The sequence below is a fragment of the Sylvia atricapilla genome, chromosome 13 (assembly GCF_009819655.1).
Source record: "Sylvia atricapilla isolate bSylAtr1 chromosome 13, bSylAtr1.pri, whole genome shotgun sequence".
NCBI lineage: Eukaryota > Metazoa > Chordata > Aves > Passeriformes > Sylviidae > Sylvia > Sylvia atricapilla.
This window is the reverse complement of record NC_089152.1, coordinates 2,773,855-2,788,577: the sequence shown is the minus strand read 5'-3', so window position 1 is coordinate 2,788,577 and position 14,723 is coordinate 2,773,855. Positions and strand designations below refer to the sequence as shown.

General features: G+C 50.0%; 2 protein-coding genes across 2 annotated transcripts; one reads left to right on the top strand and one right to left on the bottom strand.

The window, feature by feature from the left end:
• The first annotated feature begins 1,299 nt into the window (after positions 1–1,299).
• On the top strand, positions 1,300–9,541 carry UBAP1L (ubiquitin associated protein 1 like). Its single transcript, XM_066328233.1, has 5 exons — positions 1,300–1,454; positions 2,701–3,444; positions 4,317–4,526; positions 7,447–7,548; positions 8,409–9,541. Exons 1-5 carry the CDS (start codon positions 1,323–1,325, stop codon positions 8,541–8,543), a joined length of 1,323 nt encoding a protein of 440 aa, XP_066184330.1. The 5' UTR covers positions 1,300–1,322; the 3' UTR covers positions 8,544–9,541.
• A 2,355-nt stretch (positions 9,542–11,896) lies between these two features.
• KBTBD13 (kelch repeat and BTB domain containing 13) lies at positions 11,897–13,772 on the bottom strand. The gene has a single exon (XM_066328226.1). It carries the CDS (start codon positions 13,661–13,663, stop codon positions 12,281–12,283), a length of 1,383 nt encoding a protein of 460 aa, XP_066184323.1. The 5' UTR covers positions 13,664–13,772; the 3' UTR covers positions 11,897–12,280.
• Between the last annotated feature and the right edge of the window lie 951 nt (positions 13,773–14,723).

Below are 14,723 nucleotides of genomic sequence, written 5' to 3'. Positions count from 1 at the left end.
CAAAGCTCGTTAGGGGCTCTGCTTGTGTAGGGGCATTAAAGGCTCCTGGCGTAAGCAGGCAAAGTGACAACCCTGTTGTCATTCTGGTATGACCAGCTGAGCTGCACCAAGTGATTGTGCACATTGATTGTGTATGTCACTCTCTGTGCCCTGGAAGCTCTTTGTGAATCCTTTGCCAAGACAGGAAACTACTCTGAACCTCATCTCCCATTACAGACTCCTATTTTTGCTTTAAACAGGCAGTTTTGTCATCTTTGTGTATATTCTTCTGCATGTTTCCTTTTAGTGGAATGTTTATCCTTGTTGTCATAGAAGCTGTTTGTTTTTAAAGGAAAAAAAATAATTGGGAAAAGCACTTAGGGATGTCACATACGTATTTACTGTGTGACCTGAGGATGAGTGCTGAGGACTTTGGAATGATTAGGCACATGCTACCAGTACTAGAACTCAGTGGAAGACTGTCTACCAGCTCCTAACAGATTATAGTTTATAATCTATAAAAGAAGTGATTTTACACACTGTCATCACTGGGAAGCTGAAAGCTCAAGGCTTCATGCAGCCAGTAATGGCTTTTTAGTAAATTGAGACATTTATAGAGACCTGATGGAGACACTTGCAGTAATATTTTCCCTGACAGCATTCCCCATTCACCAGCAATTTTTCTCTCCCCTGCAATTCCTGACCTAAAACCATCACCACTCTTAAAATGAATGCATGGTTCCTAAAAGCTAATCTTAAAAATGGCTTGACATCCTCCTAATTCCCAAGCTTGACTGATGCACCAGGCCCCTTGCCTGGCTCCCAGTAAGCTGCTGTGGTGCCCAAAGGGATGCCCTCACCCCAGCTCCCTCAGGATGTTCCCTGTGATGGCTTAGCAGCACGAGGCTGTGTGCATGAGCTCTGTCACGTTGTACAGACAGGGAGTCCTCCTTGGCTGTGCTTTCTCCCTCTGTAAGTGGAAAAAGTGCTCAGTCTGTCCCCAGCTTGGGGAAGAGAGCGTGCAATGGCACCAGAGGGAGAGGGAGAGACAGGAGAGATGGGAAGCAGCAGGGCAAGCATGGAGGAGAAAAATACTCAGGATCTCTGCCAAAGGAAGCCATAAGCTTGGTCAAGTCCTGCTGGCTCAAGCTGAGAATAGCAAAGGTTAGTTCAGACAAAACATCCTGGTGTCAGTAATTAAGATTTTCCCAATGTTTTTACCCAGCTGGCACTTGAAACAGCTCATCTTTCTCTCCTTCCAGGCAACTTAAAAGATGCTAGTCCTCCTTCCTCTTAAAGTTTCTGTTTCCTTTCCTCCAGCAGCAAGAAATCAGGCAGCAGCAATGAACTACCTGGATGAAGTTCCCTTCCGGATGGCCGTGAGCCTCAGTGGGGACTCAGAGGGAGAAACCCCTTTAGTCACTGCCCCAGACATTGAGCTCCCTGACTGCACCGACATCCTCATGAGCACCATGGTGAGTCCACACTCGGGTCACTGCTGGGGGATGCTCAAAGGGATGTCAGCAGTGTTCTCCTGAAAGAAGGGAAAAGAAACCTCTTAACTGATCTCCTCTTCACTGGCTGGTTTGCAGCAGTATTGGGAAGAGGTGAGGATGGTTTGTGGCGTGTGATAGTGATGATGAGGTTGGTTTGGGGCTGCTTTCTAAAAGATCCTTTCCAAGCAGGAGGGTTAAGTTTTTCTGCGATAGGAGGACAAACTTCAGACTCTGCTCTGGAATTGTTTTCTACTTTGCAGTTACCACTTTCTCACTTATTAACAATATTTATTAAATATTTACCAATAAATCTACCAGCTGTAAGCAGGCAATACTACCTGTGCTGGAAGCATATAGATAGTGTTTATATATACATATATACACCCCGTGTTTCTCCCTATTTGGGGATGTTTTGATGTTCCCCTCCGAGGCCAAGCCATTGTGCTGCTGGTTCTTATGGGGGGATGTGAGGGTGTTTTCCTCAGGGAGGCTGATTTGGGTCCACAGCTGACCCAAGTGGCAGGAACAGTAAAAACAGCATTCCTGGGCTGTGAATGTACTTGCCTGCCTGTCAGGAGGAGACCTTGTTTGGAGAGCTCTGGGACGGGCAAGGCTTGTTTGTTCCAGGAAAACCCTCAGATTTCAGTCACAAACACACTTATATTTTAAGCTGAACTATGTGGAAATGACAACTCTGTTTGGGGACCAGCCGAGACCCTGGCGCCACTAGAGAATCCCATGGCTGGTTCTGCTTCTGCCCGAGGTGGCATCTCCCTTCTTGGTGGCTTCTGAGCCCCTGAAGTGTCTTTGCCAAGTGCTGCTAATGAGGGTCACAAACAAACTGCCACCATGCTGGGGGCAGCCTGGGGCTGGAGGTGGTGCCTGTCTGCAGATGCCTAAAATTGGGATGTCTGCACACTCCTGCCTTCCACAGTCAGAATGACACAAACACCTTCACAAGCATAAAACACTTTTCCAAAGAATTGTAGGTGCAACTCACAATAGTAATGACTTCATAGACTGTTTTCAAGTATAAATTTGGGGGTTCCCTATAGAGATCAGGCTGGCACTGCTCAATCCTACAGCCAGCCCTAATGTTCAAGGAAATAGGAGCTGATACGGGAAGACTGCATCTCTTAAAATCCCTCGTGGAGTGCACGGTTTGTGCCGTGCCATGTGGTCTGGTTTCACACGTCCTCACCAGCTGCCTCTCGCTCTTCCGCAGCACGACTTCTCGCTGGAAAGGAAAGTGCTGTACTGGGTGGAGGTGGCCTCTCAGCAGCAAACCTCCCGCCATCGAGTCACCTCTGAAGTGGTCCCCACGGCTCCGCCGTGCTGGCTGCTGCTGGTGGACCCTGCTGACAGCTACGGGGGCCGGGGTCGGGACGGGGCGGTGCGGCGCTCCATCAGCCTGAGCGCTGCCGACAGCTCCTACGGGCACAGCAAAGGCAGGGCGGTCCTGTCCGACACCGAGAGTGACACCTGGCACTCAGAGGAGGGTGAGTACTCGGATGATGAGTACTCCTCAACCTCCTGGGAAGAGAATGACAGGGATGAAACGCTCCTCTCCAGGAGGAGAAGCTCTGCGAGAAGTGTGTCTTCACGGGGCTTTTACCAGACCCGACCAAAGACATCACCCGGGTTGCTGGAGCCCTCACCAGAGAACAATGTCCACAGCCCAGCCAGCCCAGACCCCAGCAAGCAGAGAAGATCCATGGTGATATTTAACAACATGAAGAATGAGCTGGAAGCTGCCAGGAGGAAGCTGGCTGCTTTGGTGCATCCTTTGAACAGAGCTGCCACAGGGAGCAGGGGGATCCCGATGCCACGGCTGCTCCCCCAGTGCCCCAGCACCAACTCCAGCGTCAAGTACGGGCCAGATCTGGACGTGGCCCAGCAGGGGACAGTCCTGCCAACTCCTCCAGCCACACCCATCCCTCCCATCAAACAGCACAAGCCCACTGTACCGGTGAGAAGCTTACTTTGGTGGCCTTTTATTCATTGCTGAGAGAGGAGGGAGTCTCGTTTAGTGGGGGCTGGCCAGCAAAAAGGAACCGAAATAGGTTCCATGAGGAATTGCTGAAGTTTTCACAAGAAGTGAAGAAAGGGTTTGATTTTTTCACTGAGGTTGAGAGAAGGTTTCTGGGTGCACATTTACTTGCTCTGTCCAAAACATCCGTGTTTTCCCCAAGCAGGGTCTAATCTTATTTTCAATTGAAGCATTAAAAAAGAGTGAAATATGGGAGGTTTGTCCTCTTTTTGCCACATTATCCCATTCTAAGAGAAATAAGCAAAGTTTATAGGGAAATGTCCCTTTACACTCATTATGTCTTTTCTAGGAAACTTTGGACTTCATAGTCCTACTAGAAATACAGATCATTTAGTGATAGAGACAGTGATGTGAAAGGATGAAGTAAATAATATGCTGTCACCTTAAATCTGAAATGCACCCTGCTTTTAAGAAATTCTAATCCAGCTGCTTGAGAGATTTAGGAGATGAATTACTGAAAACCTGCAATAAAACCATCAGACACATGAATGACCAGGTTATTTATATGTAGTTGCATTTGACATGGAGTAATTAAGGAAGATTAAATGCCCATGTGTATTTGTACAACACCCACCCTGAGCACACTTCTCTGACCTGTATCTATAGCTGAGCCTGGATTTAATTAAGTCCAGTCTCATTTGATGCCCATTTGATGTTCCTTGTATGGGAATTTTCCTCTTCTGGAGAGAGCAAGGTAACCACCAGCATTCAGAAGCATTGCCTCAGCCTGGGTTTTTTCACCTCATTCCATGACCTGGAAGCAATAAGACCATCTGTTTTTTTCCTTGCAGTCCCTCAGCCCCTACACTTGCCTCCCCCCTGCCTCCACACCTGGACGACCTCTCAGCTGCCACAGATCCCAGCCGGATTCCTCGGCTGACCTGCTCTCTGCACTGAGCCAAGAGGAGCGAGATCTCATCGAGCCTGTCATAGCCCTGGGCTACCCCACCCAAAAAGCCATCCTCACCCTCCAGAAGACGGGAAGGCAAAGCTTGAGTCAGGTTAGTGGAGCTGCCACAGCACAGTGAGAAACTTTTGGTAAAGGCAAACTTGATTTTCATGGAGAAAGGAATGGCTGTCTTCTTTGGGGTAGATTTTTGATGGCCTTGCCTTTCCACTTTGGTGTTAGACCACAGCTGACAGGACTTCCCGTGAGATTACACTTTTGCTGTAATAAAAGAGCAATGAGTCGCCCTCAGCTTTTCAGCGCATTATCACGGCTGGCTTTGTTATCTGTTCAATCTGTTGTGTGAAGCTTCATGTCCTTTTGAGGTACACATTTTCCCCCCATATATGGAAACTTTTTGCACATAATTTTTCCCAGCTGTTGGATTCGTGTGATTATTGCCATGGCTCATCCTGTCAGAGTGGGACTATAGGAATACCTTGGAGATTTGGTTGGGCTCTCTCCAAGACACAACTTCCCTGTGTTGAAGCAAGCAGGGAATCCATGCAAACATTGCAGTGTAGTCCCAGAGCTCTTTTCCTGAGGAACCCTCTATAATAACCTGAAATTTATTGAAAATACTTAACATTCAGCCTCTTCCTACCCCTGGTATGCGAGTACATCCCTGCCTGCTGTGCTGCATCCTCATTCCCAATGTCTCTGTCCAGATGATTGTTAGAGATGTCCTCAGAGCATCCATGACATGAGGGAGGCTGCTGGCTCTGACTCCCTTGACAAATTTGGGCCGGACCTGCCCATCCCAGCAGAGCATTTTAGGGCTAAATTGTCCAAATAGTTCTTGCAGAGAGAGAAGGGTCTTAATCACAGCTGAGCAAGAGGGATATCCATGGGGCTGTCAAAAGAGGGAGAATCCTGGCAGGGCATGAGCAGGCAGAGCCCTGAGCAGCTGCTGCCAGCTGCCAGTCTCCTTCCCATTCCCCTGGGAGCTGCCTCTGCTGCGTGGGCCAGCTCTCACCCGCCTGGGAGCTGCTCTGTGGCTGAGTCATCTGCAGCTTCCGGCTCCCTCCCTGCTCACCCTGGCTGGACCAGCTCCCCAGGGCTCGCTGGAGTTTCAAAGAGCTGAGGTGGGAAGGGAAGCTTAATGTCCTCAGACCATAGAGGTTTCATCTAGGCACAGAGAGAGGGGCAGAGCCCAGCCCACATTGTTTCACAGAGCCATGCGAGAGTGTCTCGGAGCAACTGCTGGCTTCAAAATGAAGAAACGGTTCATCTTATTAAGGATGGAAATGGGTACAGCCTGCTCCCTTCTGTATAAACACCAGGACTCCCACTCCCTTGGAGAAGAGATTACTGCACCAAAAGACAAGGTCTGGCTTCTATCCCTTCTTCACAGCAGTTCCCATCTTTCCCATTTATGCCCAGTGTAATCAAGATAAAGCCTGACCCTTCATGCATCATTTACAAGTACCAAACTACCAAATTAGTCTAAATCTTCCTGGAAAATATGTTCCGCTGAAGATAAAAAGAAGACCTATGCTCTTTATTGCTTGCTGGAGACACCTGAGGTTTCGATGTGTGACAATGACTACTTCAACTGTGAGGATTGATGGAAGTACCAAATGGTAGCCAAAAATTGCTCAACTTCTTTGCAGTGTCAAGTGAAACTGGCAGAGCCCACCCTAGTAGAGAAGGCAAGGTCTTGTGTAGCCTTCTTTAGAAGCAATGCTGTCCTAATTTTGGTGGGAGAACTTCTCTGAAAGGCTCAAGCAGGATTACTTTCCCCAGTGTGCCAGAGGTTCATCATGTAGGATGTCGTGGCCAAAAAGGCACCATTGCATTTTGATTTAATGATCATTGGTCAATTCAAAATGCATCACTGATCCATGGAGCTCTCAATGTACATGTGAGCTGAGACATAACAAAGGCTGCAGCTGGTCAGTGTCAAAAACAACACTCTTCTTGTTAAGTCTTGAGAAGATAGATATAGAGATATATTGAGATATATAGATATATTTTTAGTGATAAAAAAGTTGACAAAGGCACTGATCTCATGCTGGGCTTGACCCAAGCTGCCAGGACTATCTGTGTTATGCTGTGGGTGAGTGGCTGTTCTTCCACAGCAGGGGAAGAAAATACAGCAGTGATCTGGGGCTGTCATTAGCCTGGTAACAAGGGAAATAACATGAGGTGAGGAATGCCAATGACCAGTGACTGTCTCCTTTCTGAATTACTGGGCTCCTTAAGGCTGACATTTCTGAAAATCCCTACTCGACTGTTCAGCCAAAAGAGATCAACTCAGTGTTTGAGAGAGATTTTTGTCTTTTTCATATGTTTTATGGCCTTTCACTGAGTCCTTCTCCTTGTCTATGGCAGTGCTGGGGAGGATGGAGGTCTGTGTGCTGGTGAACCTGGGGAGAAACTAATCAGCTTCTCCTTGGATGAAGAAGCTTTGGAGAGACCTGTGGGATGTTTTTATTCCCCCTGCTATTGTATATTGTGTTTATTATTGCCTGTCCCATATGTTTTTGGACAGTGAGTGATTCTTGCAGTATTTAAAAGATGCTGCTGGGAATTGTGCTGTCAGCACTCCAAGAATCAACGAGGAAAGCCAAAAATAACTGTTTACTTTCAGTAATGACAGCACACAGGTCTCCCCTGGGGTGGGTTTTGCACTTGGACCCTGGATCAAACCCAAGGGTGCCTGAACCCCAGTGCATCAAAGGGATGCAGGGTCAGCTGAGCAAAGTCATCCCATGTTTGGTTTTCTCCTTGTCCTCCCTCCACCTTGTTCCCATTCCCACCCTGGGAGGGTGAAGAGAGACCAAGATGTTGTCTCCCACTGGAAATCCTGCAGACAGACAGACCACCCTGGCTGAGCATTGGATGGAAACTGGCAAGATGATGGTGGCTCATGTACTCCCCATGGTGGGTCCCTGGGAGGTGGCAAGGGGGCTTCTGGCTGGCCTTGCTCCCCATCCCCAAGGCTGGATTAACCTGTCTGTCTTCCTCTGCAGTTCCTGAGCTACCTGGGTGCCTGTGAGCGGCTGCTGAAGCAGGGCTATGAGGAAGGGCAGGTGGAGGAAGCCATGGAAATGTTCCAGTACTCAGAGAAAAAGGTCAGAATGGGATGGCACAGCCCAGCCCTTTGTGCTGTGTCCTCCACACTCTTTTTCAGTGGGATGCACGCTTCCCTCTGCCTCCAGAGGCCCTCCTGCAGCCTCATGGAGGGCCAGACCTCTAGGGCAGTGTCACCATAAGGACTCCTGGGGAAGGACACCTGCTTCTTCACTCTTCTCTGCCCTTCTTCACCCCCTGTTGTATGGCACAATGCTCACTCAGCCCCACACAGGGAATCCCATAATGAGCCCACCAGCACTCAGGCTCTCTCCTGCCCTGCCAGCTCTTCCTTCTACCCCCAGGGAGGAGAACCATGGAGAACTGGGCATTTGTCTCCATCAGTCTCCCCCTGGGGGTAATGAAGAGCCTGGGGAGGTAGAGCTGCATGAAATTCATTTGCCAGGGTGCCAGTGCTGTAGGATTGCTGTGTCACCCCTCCTTAGGGCAGTGGCAGTGGGAGGGCACCTGGGTCTCAGTGTCAGGGAAGGGTTTATTCATTAAGGACACAGCTCCATGTGATGTTGTGGTGCTGAGGCCCAGCCTGAGCAAAGGGGGTGAGCAGGACAAATGAATTCCAGCTGTGCTCACTGCCATTCCCTGCTCTCTTCATAATGCGGGCAAACACTGCATGGAATTGATATAAATGTTAAAAGGATAGTGAAGCTAGAGGCTGACTTTATGAAATATTTCTTTTTTAAGAAGTTTCAATGCTACCAGGGATATATGTGTCCTCTGTCTGCTGTCTTGATGATGCAACCCAGCCAGATCTTCTGGCTGCAGCCTTGTCCCACAGCACTGCTTTTGCTGCAATCACACAATATATCCAGCCATGATAACATCATTCTCCTTCTTCCTCCAGGCAGCTGAATTCTTGCATCTGTTGGCTCAGTTTAATGATATGGGCTTCCAGCAAAATGAAATCAAAGAAGTTCTTTTGCTTTGTGGGAACCAGAGGGAGAGGGCTCTGGAAGAGCTTGTGATGAAAACCCACTGAGCAGCATCCTGGAGCAATCACAGCTTCCCCTCTCCACCAGACTAGAAGGACTAGAAGGATTTTGTTGCTCCATCCCCACCCCTGGAAGCACCAGACACACGACTTCACAGCTCTGCCTTGGTGTCTCATTTTATGGAGCTCCATCATAAGAGTGTTTGTCATTCAGGCACCGACTGCATAGCAGGAATGTTTGTCTCCTCACCCACACATCCCCACCCTTGATCATCTCAGCTGTTCAGATTAGATGAAAGAAGATCCAAACCGCCTTCGGCTTAGATTTTTGCAAAACCCAAACCAAACCAGTGTTCTCCCTCCACCTGGGGTGATGGGTGCCATGTTTTCAGCTGCAATCAAATGGGGATTCTTAAATGATTATATAAATCAAAAGAAGAAATTGTTTTCCTAAAATCTGAAGGCTCTGCAGGAACATGTGTTGATCCTGGCTTGGGAAGAGTCTCAGCTGACTTAGTCATGGTTGAATATTGTAATTGAAATCTACTTTGATGGCATTAGCTTCTTTTAAACCAGAAATGTGAGGAAAATACACAGTTCCATGTGGGTAAAAGAAGAAAGAAAACAAGCTGCCCTTGTTCTGAAATATGTGAGGTTTATCCAGTGCAATGAGAAATGGTGGAGGCAAAGGTGTCCTCAGGCAACTTCATGAAATCAGAACAGAGAGATGGGCAACTGCTCACTGCCTTCATGCTCTGCCCAAATCAGGAAAATTCAGGGGATGCTTCCCTAAACTGTGAAGACAGTGGCTCTAAATGAAGTGAAACATGAATGTCAGCATCAGGAACATCTGGATGCCCAAGGGAATTTCTGTATGTAACTGAAGGACAGAGAATGGGAGATTCAGATCACTGTACAGGATGTGTGTCTTGGCTTGGCAGTGGAACAGTGGACAGTGTTTTTCACATAAAGTATGATATTTTCCTGTGAATTAGATACAGATGTAATTTCTTTGAGTGAAGATGCTTGGGGGCATTCTTCTGCAATATGTTTGTCTTTTTCTGTCAGGATGCCAACTGGCACAACCCAGCAGAGAAAATCCTTAGTTGTATTAGTACCATTTTCCATTGTACCCTTCCAAACAATCTCCCAGTGCAATGTGCTGCCATCAAGGTAAAACACTATGTCCCTTCTCCCTGGATCTCCAGGTGTGTGCCAGACAACAACAGGAAGGTACAGCTCCCCATGGCTGCCTTCATTCTTGCCTGGATGCCACAAGGAAATTTGGCATCCAGGGAGATTTTACCATCCATTTCCAAGGATGTTTTATTCCTGCTCTTCTTTAATGGCATCAAAATGCAAAATGTGGCACCCTGTCTGTCCTAGGGAAGTATTTCTGGGGAGCTCACAGGCTCTTCTTGGAACTCCCAGCTCTGTTTTTCCTCTTGCTTTCCCTTGGTTATACAAGCTTTTATTTCTGATACGGCCCTTATAAGGCAAGTCCATCTACAGACAGTTTTTCCTTACATTCCCCCTTGCCAAGATGATGTCACCTTAAAAAAGAGACTTGCAAAAGGTTAAACTGTGGTTAGGCAGATTGTGTCGCCTCCAGTGTGATCTTTGGAGGAGAGAACACCGTGAAGATGGAAAGGGGAAGATAAAGGTGCTGTGCTGGTGCCAGTGGTGCTGAATTCTGGTGGAACAAAGCACACTGGGGCAGCATTGTGCCAACTCACTGCGCAAAGGCGAGCAGCTTCTCACCCTCCTTAGTGGCTTGCTTGGTCCTGAATCTTGGATCCTTTCTTGCAGAGGTAAGAAATGTATCTTTTTTCCTCCCTTTACACCTAAAATTATCTTGTGTTACTTCCTGGATCACAGTCTGGATTGATGGATGCAATAAATGGCTCTTGGGAGCATCCATGCCATACTCAGCTGCCTGCCAAGACTCACACTTTCCTTCAAGTGCCACACTTGAAATCTTAAAACCTTTTGCATTTTGTTGACAAATATCTTTGTAAACCTCTGAACTGTCAAGAAGCAGCATGTGGAGGTGGGGAGGAGGTTGTGGCACTTGGTGTCAGAGCTGGAGGGAAGGGGTGAGCCTGCCAAGTTGTGTGAGGAGCCCAACATAAATATTTTAGTAACAGAATTATTTTAACTTCATTTTAATGGATGTTTAAGCTGTTTGTTCAACTTAAAATTGTTTTAAAGCAACACGTTTCCATGTGCTGCTCTCAGGAGAAGACAACGTGAAATGTTAATTGGCTTTGTCTGGGAAGGGGACAATGATTTGATTTGATGGGTTGCTGTAACATTCCACCTGGGGACTGCAATGGTGCTCAGCTCACAATGCCCACAGTGCAGAGCTGGGACAAGTCTGTCACTGTCCCCTGCCTCTTCCGTGCCACCGCCAGACCTGCAGCTCCACCAGCAGCAGTCTCCTCAGGGGTGACATCGGGGTGGTGGCCTGGCCCAATGGCAGAGAGCAAATGGGGACAAGATGCATCCAGTGGTTTTCCATCTGGCTGTGGGTGCAAGCTGGGGTTTTCTGGTTTGTTTTGGTTTGCAGTTGCATTGAGTGGGTTTATTCTTAAATGCGGGAACTGTTTTGAAAATGCTGAGAACTTGGCGGGAATCAGCAGCAGAGGTATTTGAGGCATCCCAGCTGGTATCCCTTCCGCTCTCTCCCGGCCTGGACAGCACAGGCAGCCCAAAGCCTGCCCCATGGAGGGGAAACCAGCTGAGCCAGGGTCTGGGTTTGCCGCTGCCCTGGTCCCTGTGGTCACAAAGGGGAGCTCTGCACTGCCCAGCTATCTCCAGAGCTGGTGTTGAAGGCTGTGAACCCTCAACACCAGGTGGTGGGATCTTATGTGAACAGCTCCTCTGGCTGTGGAGCTCTGCAAGCCTGGTATCACCATGTAATGGCTCCCTCCCCCTCATTCCCTTGTGGCACTCTCTGTACTTCCAAGCTTTGCCATGTCCTCAAAAGACCCTGACTTGGCTCAAGCAAGTCTCTGGTGAGAGCCAGCACTTGCCACCCCGTTGGGTCTGTGCTGTGCCTGGGCAGGGGGGTGATTGATGGTTCCCAGGTCCCAGAAAACCCTTGGCACATTAAGCACCTGATGCCCAGGAGTTGCTTTCCTTCACTCCCCATCTCCCCTCCTCCTCCCAGGACCCCGCTGCAGCCACAGAGAATTCCCAGGGGAGCGTGGGGCTTTGTGGGAACCGCGCTCTCACGTAAGGCTCTGAAACAGCCACAGCTGAAAAAGCATTCAGGGGCAGAAGTGAGTCCTGTCACAGATCTCTGTTAGGAGGTATTTTCCTTCACAAGGACAGGAGAAAAAAAACCCCAAACCCAAGAGTGATAAAAAACACAGTAATGAGAAGCTTTTCTATAGCTTTCCTTTTAATTCTGGCATGTAATGAATGATTTCCCATCAAGGCAGAGAGGAGGTGGAATGCTGCACACCCTCAGAGTGCAGTCAGAATAAATAAATCCCATGTTTGCATATCTGTGGTATCTGTCCTCTGCAGAAGCCATGATGTCCTGTACACAGCTGGCTTGTGAGCTCATGGCTGACAGGACTTTGTACTCATGCAGGGCAGGAAGAGCCATACAGCAGCTGCCCTTCCCCTCTGGCAGTGTCTAATGTCACCTCCAAGGTCCAACATGACACATCTCTGGACCTGAGCACACCTCTGGGGAGGAGGAGAGGAGCCCAGGGGAGCAGTGAGTGCAGAGCTGAGGCCATGTGTAAGGAGAGCATCCTGACATGAGGGACCAGCTACGTCGCGATGTCATGGTCACGTCTTGGCAGCCGCAGGAGGAAGGTCTGCAGGGAGCCGCTGCGTGGGAAACCTGCCCGCTCCTTCTTCTGCTTCCAGGTCTCCTCTTCCACAGAGTAGAGCAGCGTCAGCATCTTGTTGACGGTGTAGATGGTGTCACCCCTGACGACAGCGGTGAAGAGAGCTCCCTTGCTGTTCATGAACTGCCCGGGCAGGGCGCTCCACTGCCGGGACGTCAGGTTAAAGCAGTCGATGACACAACGCAAGAAGTCGTCGTAGGGGCCGTTGCGCATGACGTAGAGGTTGTCACGATGGGCCACCATGCAGTGCCCGTAGCTCTGGTGCCGCTTGAGCTCGGTGACGGGGAGCCACGCGTCTTGCTGCGTTTCGTACTCGTAGATGACGGTGGTGTCCAGCGGCTGCCACAGGCAAACGAAGATCTGCCCCAAGGCTTGGGCACAGGGCGCTGCCGTGCTCGGTTGAGGCAGGTCAGAGACAAATGTCCAGGTGTTGGAGGCCAGGTCGTACCTCTCCACGGACTTGAGCGAGATCTTCTCGTACTCGCCACCGATGGCGTAGAGGTAGCCCTCGTGGCCCACCAGCCTGACATCGTAGCGCAGCTGGTGAGGGCTGGGGAACTGGCTCCAGGAGTTGGCATCAGCATCGTAGCAGAAGCTGCTCTCCACCACCTGCTTGTTGGCCCCGTAGACTCCACCCACGATGTAGATCTTATTATCCATGGTTGCCATGCCGGCTAGGAATGTGCTGGCACTCAGCGGAAGGCAGGAGAGGGTCCTCCAGGTGTTGGTCTCCTCGTCCAGGTAGCAGATGGTCCTGGAGAGGTCCTCCAAGAACTCGAAGGTGGGTGTGTGGGCTCCCACTGCCACAAAGGTGCTGGGTAGGAGGGCTTCCACATAGGCCAGCAGGTCATCGGAGAGGCAGTCCAGGTACTCCTCCAGCTCAGCGTAGCTGTCCCTGATGTAGAGTGCAGCGCAGTGGAAGAGATCCAGAAGGCCGAAGATGGCAGCAGCTTGGTACAGCAGGATGCAGTTGTCAGAGTTGATGGAGTGGATCAAGTACTTGGCCAAGGGCTTCACCTGCAGGAAGGCAGCACATTCCACAGCCTGGAAGGTCTCCTCGCTGCCAAGGATGGGCCTCTCGCCCGCCAGCACCCGCAGCATGGCGAGGAACCCGGCTGCGCTCAGCTCCCCCAGCCCGATCTCCTCCTGCGTGCTCTCCCTCATGCCCGAGCGGAAGAGGGCACGGAAGTACTCACTGCTCTCCACCAGCAAGGTCTTCTCCACCGAGAATGACTGCTCCTCCACCCGGATACGCACCCGCTCCGGGGGCCTTGCCTGGGAACCTTCCTCCTCTGGGGTCATCCTCACCCAGGATCTCAGCAGATCTCAGGAGTGAGGGAGCACCCAATGCCCCCTCTGTGCCCTGCCACAGCGCCCTCCGGCCTTCTCCACCCTTTGATGCCGTTGCTGCACTGCCTGGAGGCCTTGTAATATAAATACCTTGGGCTAAAGATAGCTGAGCTCGTGACTGGGGCCCTTCAAAGGCATCCGCCAGGCTCAGCTGCCCCCCCAAACTCAGGCAGGGTTCCAGTGTCACCAGCCAGCGCTGGGCACAGCAGAGGTGCCTGGATCATCCCGTGGAGTATGCCCAGCCACTCAGGGGAAACCAGGTTCTGCTCTCTCCACTCTCAGGCATCCTCCTTATGATGCCCTAAGGAACAGTCCTCAGCCTGGGGAGGGCAACACGCTTGCATGGCTGGGAAGAGCATATGGCCACACTATTTTCTTTTCCTTTAAAACTTTCCTGAGTTTGCAGCCCAGGGAGGTAAACAACATCAGCAAATCTCATGGGAAAGGGGCTTGGCTGTTCCTCAGATGTTGCCATGGGCAAGGAGAGACCTTCCTTTGTGACCCTCCCCATGGCAGCGGCATCTGCAACATCCATCCCAGCTGCAAGGAGCCATAAGCCAGCCTGTGCTTTACCTGGGGATTTCATGGTGAGAAAAAGGAAGTGCAGCAACCTCTTCTCACAAAAAAAAAAGCTTCCCTCTGGCCTCAGGGCTTGCTCAGCTCCCCACAATACCTGGCTGTACGAAGAGATAAACCCCTGTTTACTGACACAGAGCTTGGACAGGGAGGAAAACTGTTACTTGCGGCACATCTCTTGTTTGTGTGCTAATCACTGCTTTTTCTGGCTAGAAATCCCATTACAGCTCCCCCATGGGGTGCCAAGGAAGGCTGACAGCAGGGCTCATGCAGGGGCTCCTTCCTGGATCTCCCCATCACTACCTGTGATTAATTTGCAGCTGGTGCTTTGTTTTGATGGATAATTTAACCTGAGCAGCTCATCCTGTTGAAGGTCTATTTTTTGCTCCTTCCTTAACCCCCTCATCCCAGCAGCTGGGAACTTTCCAGGCAGTGC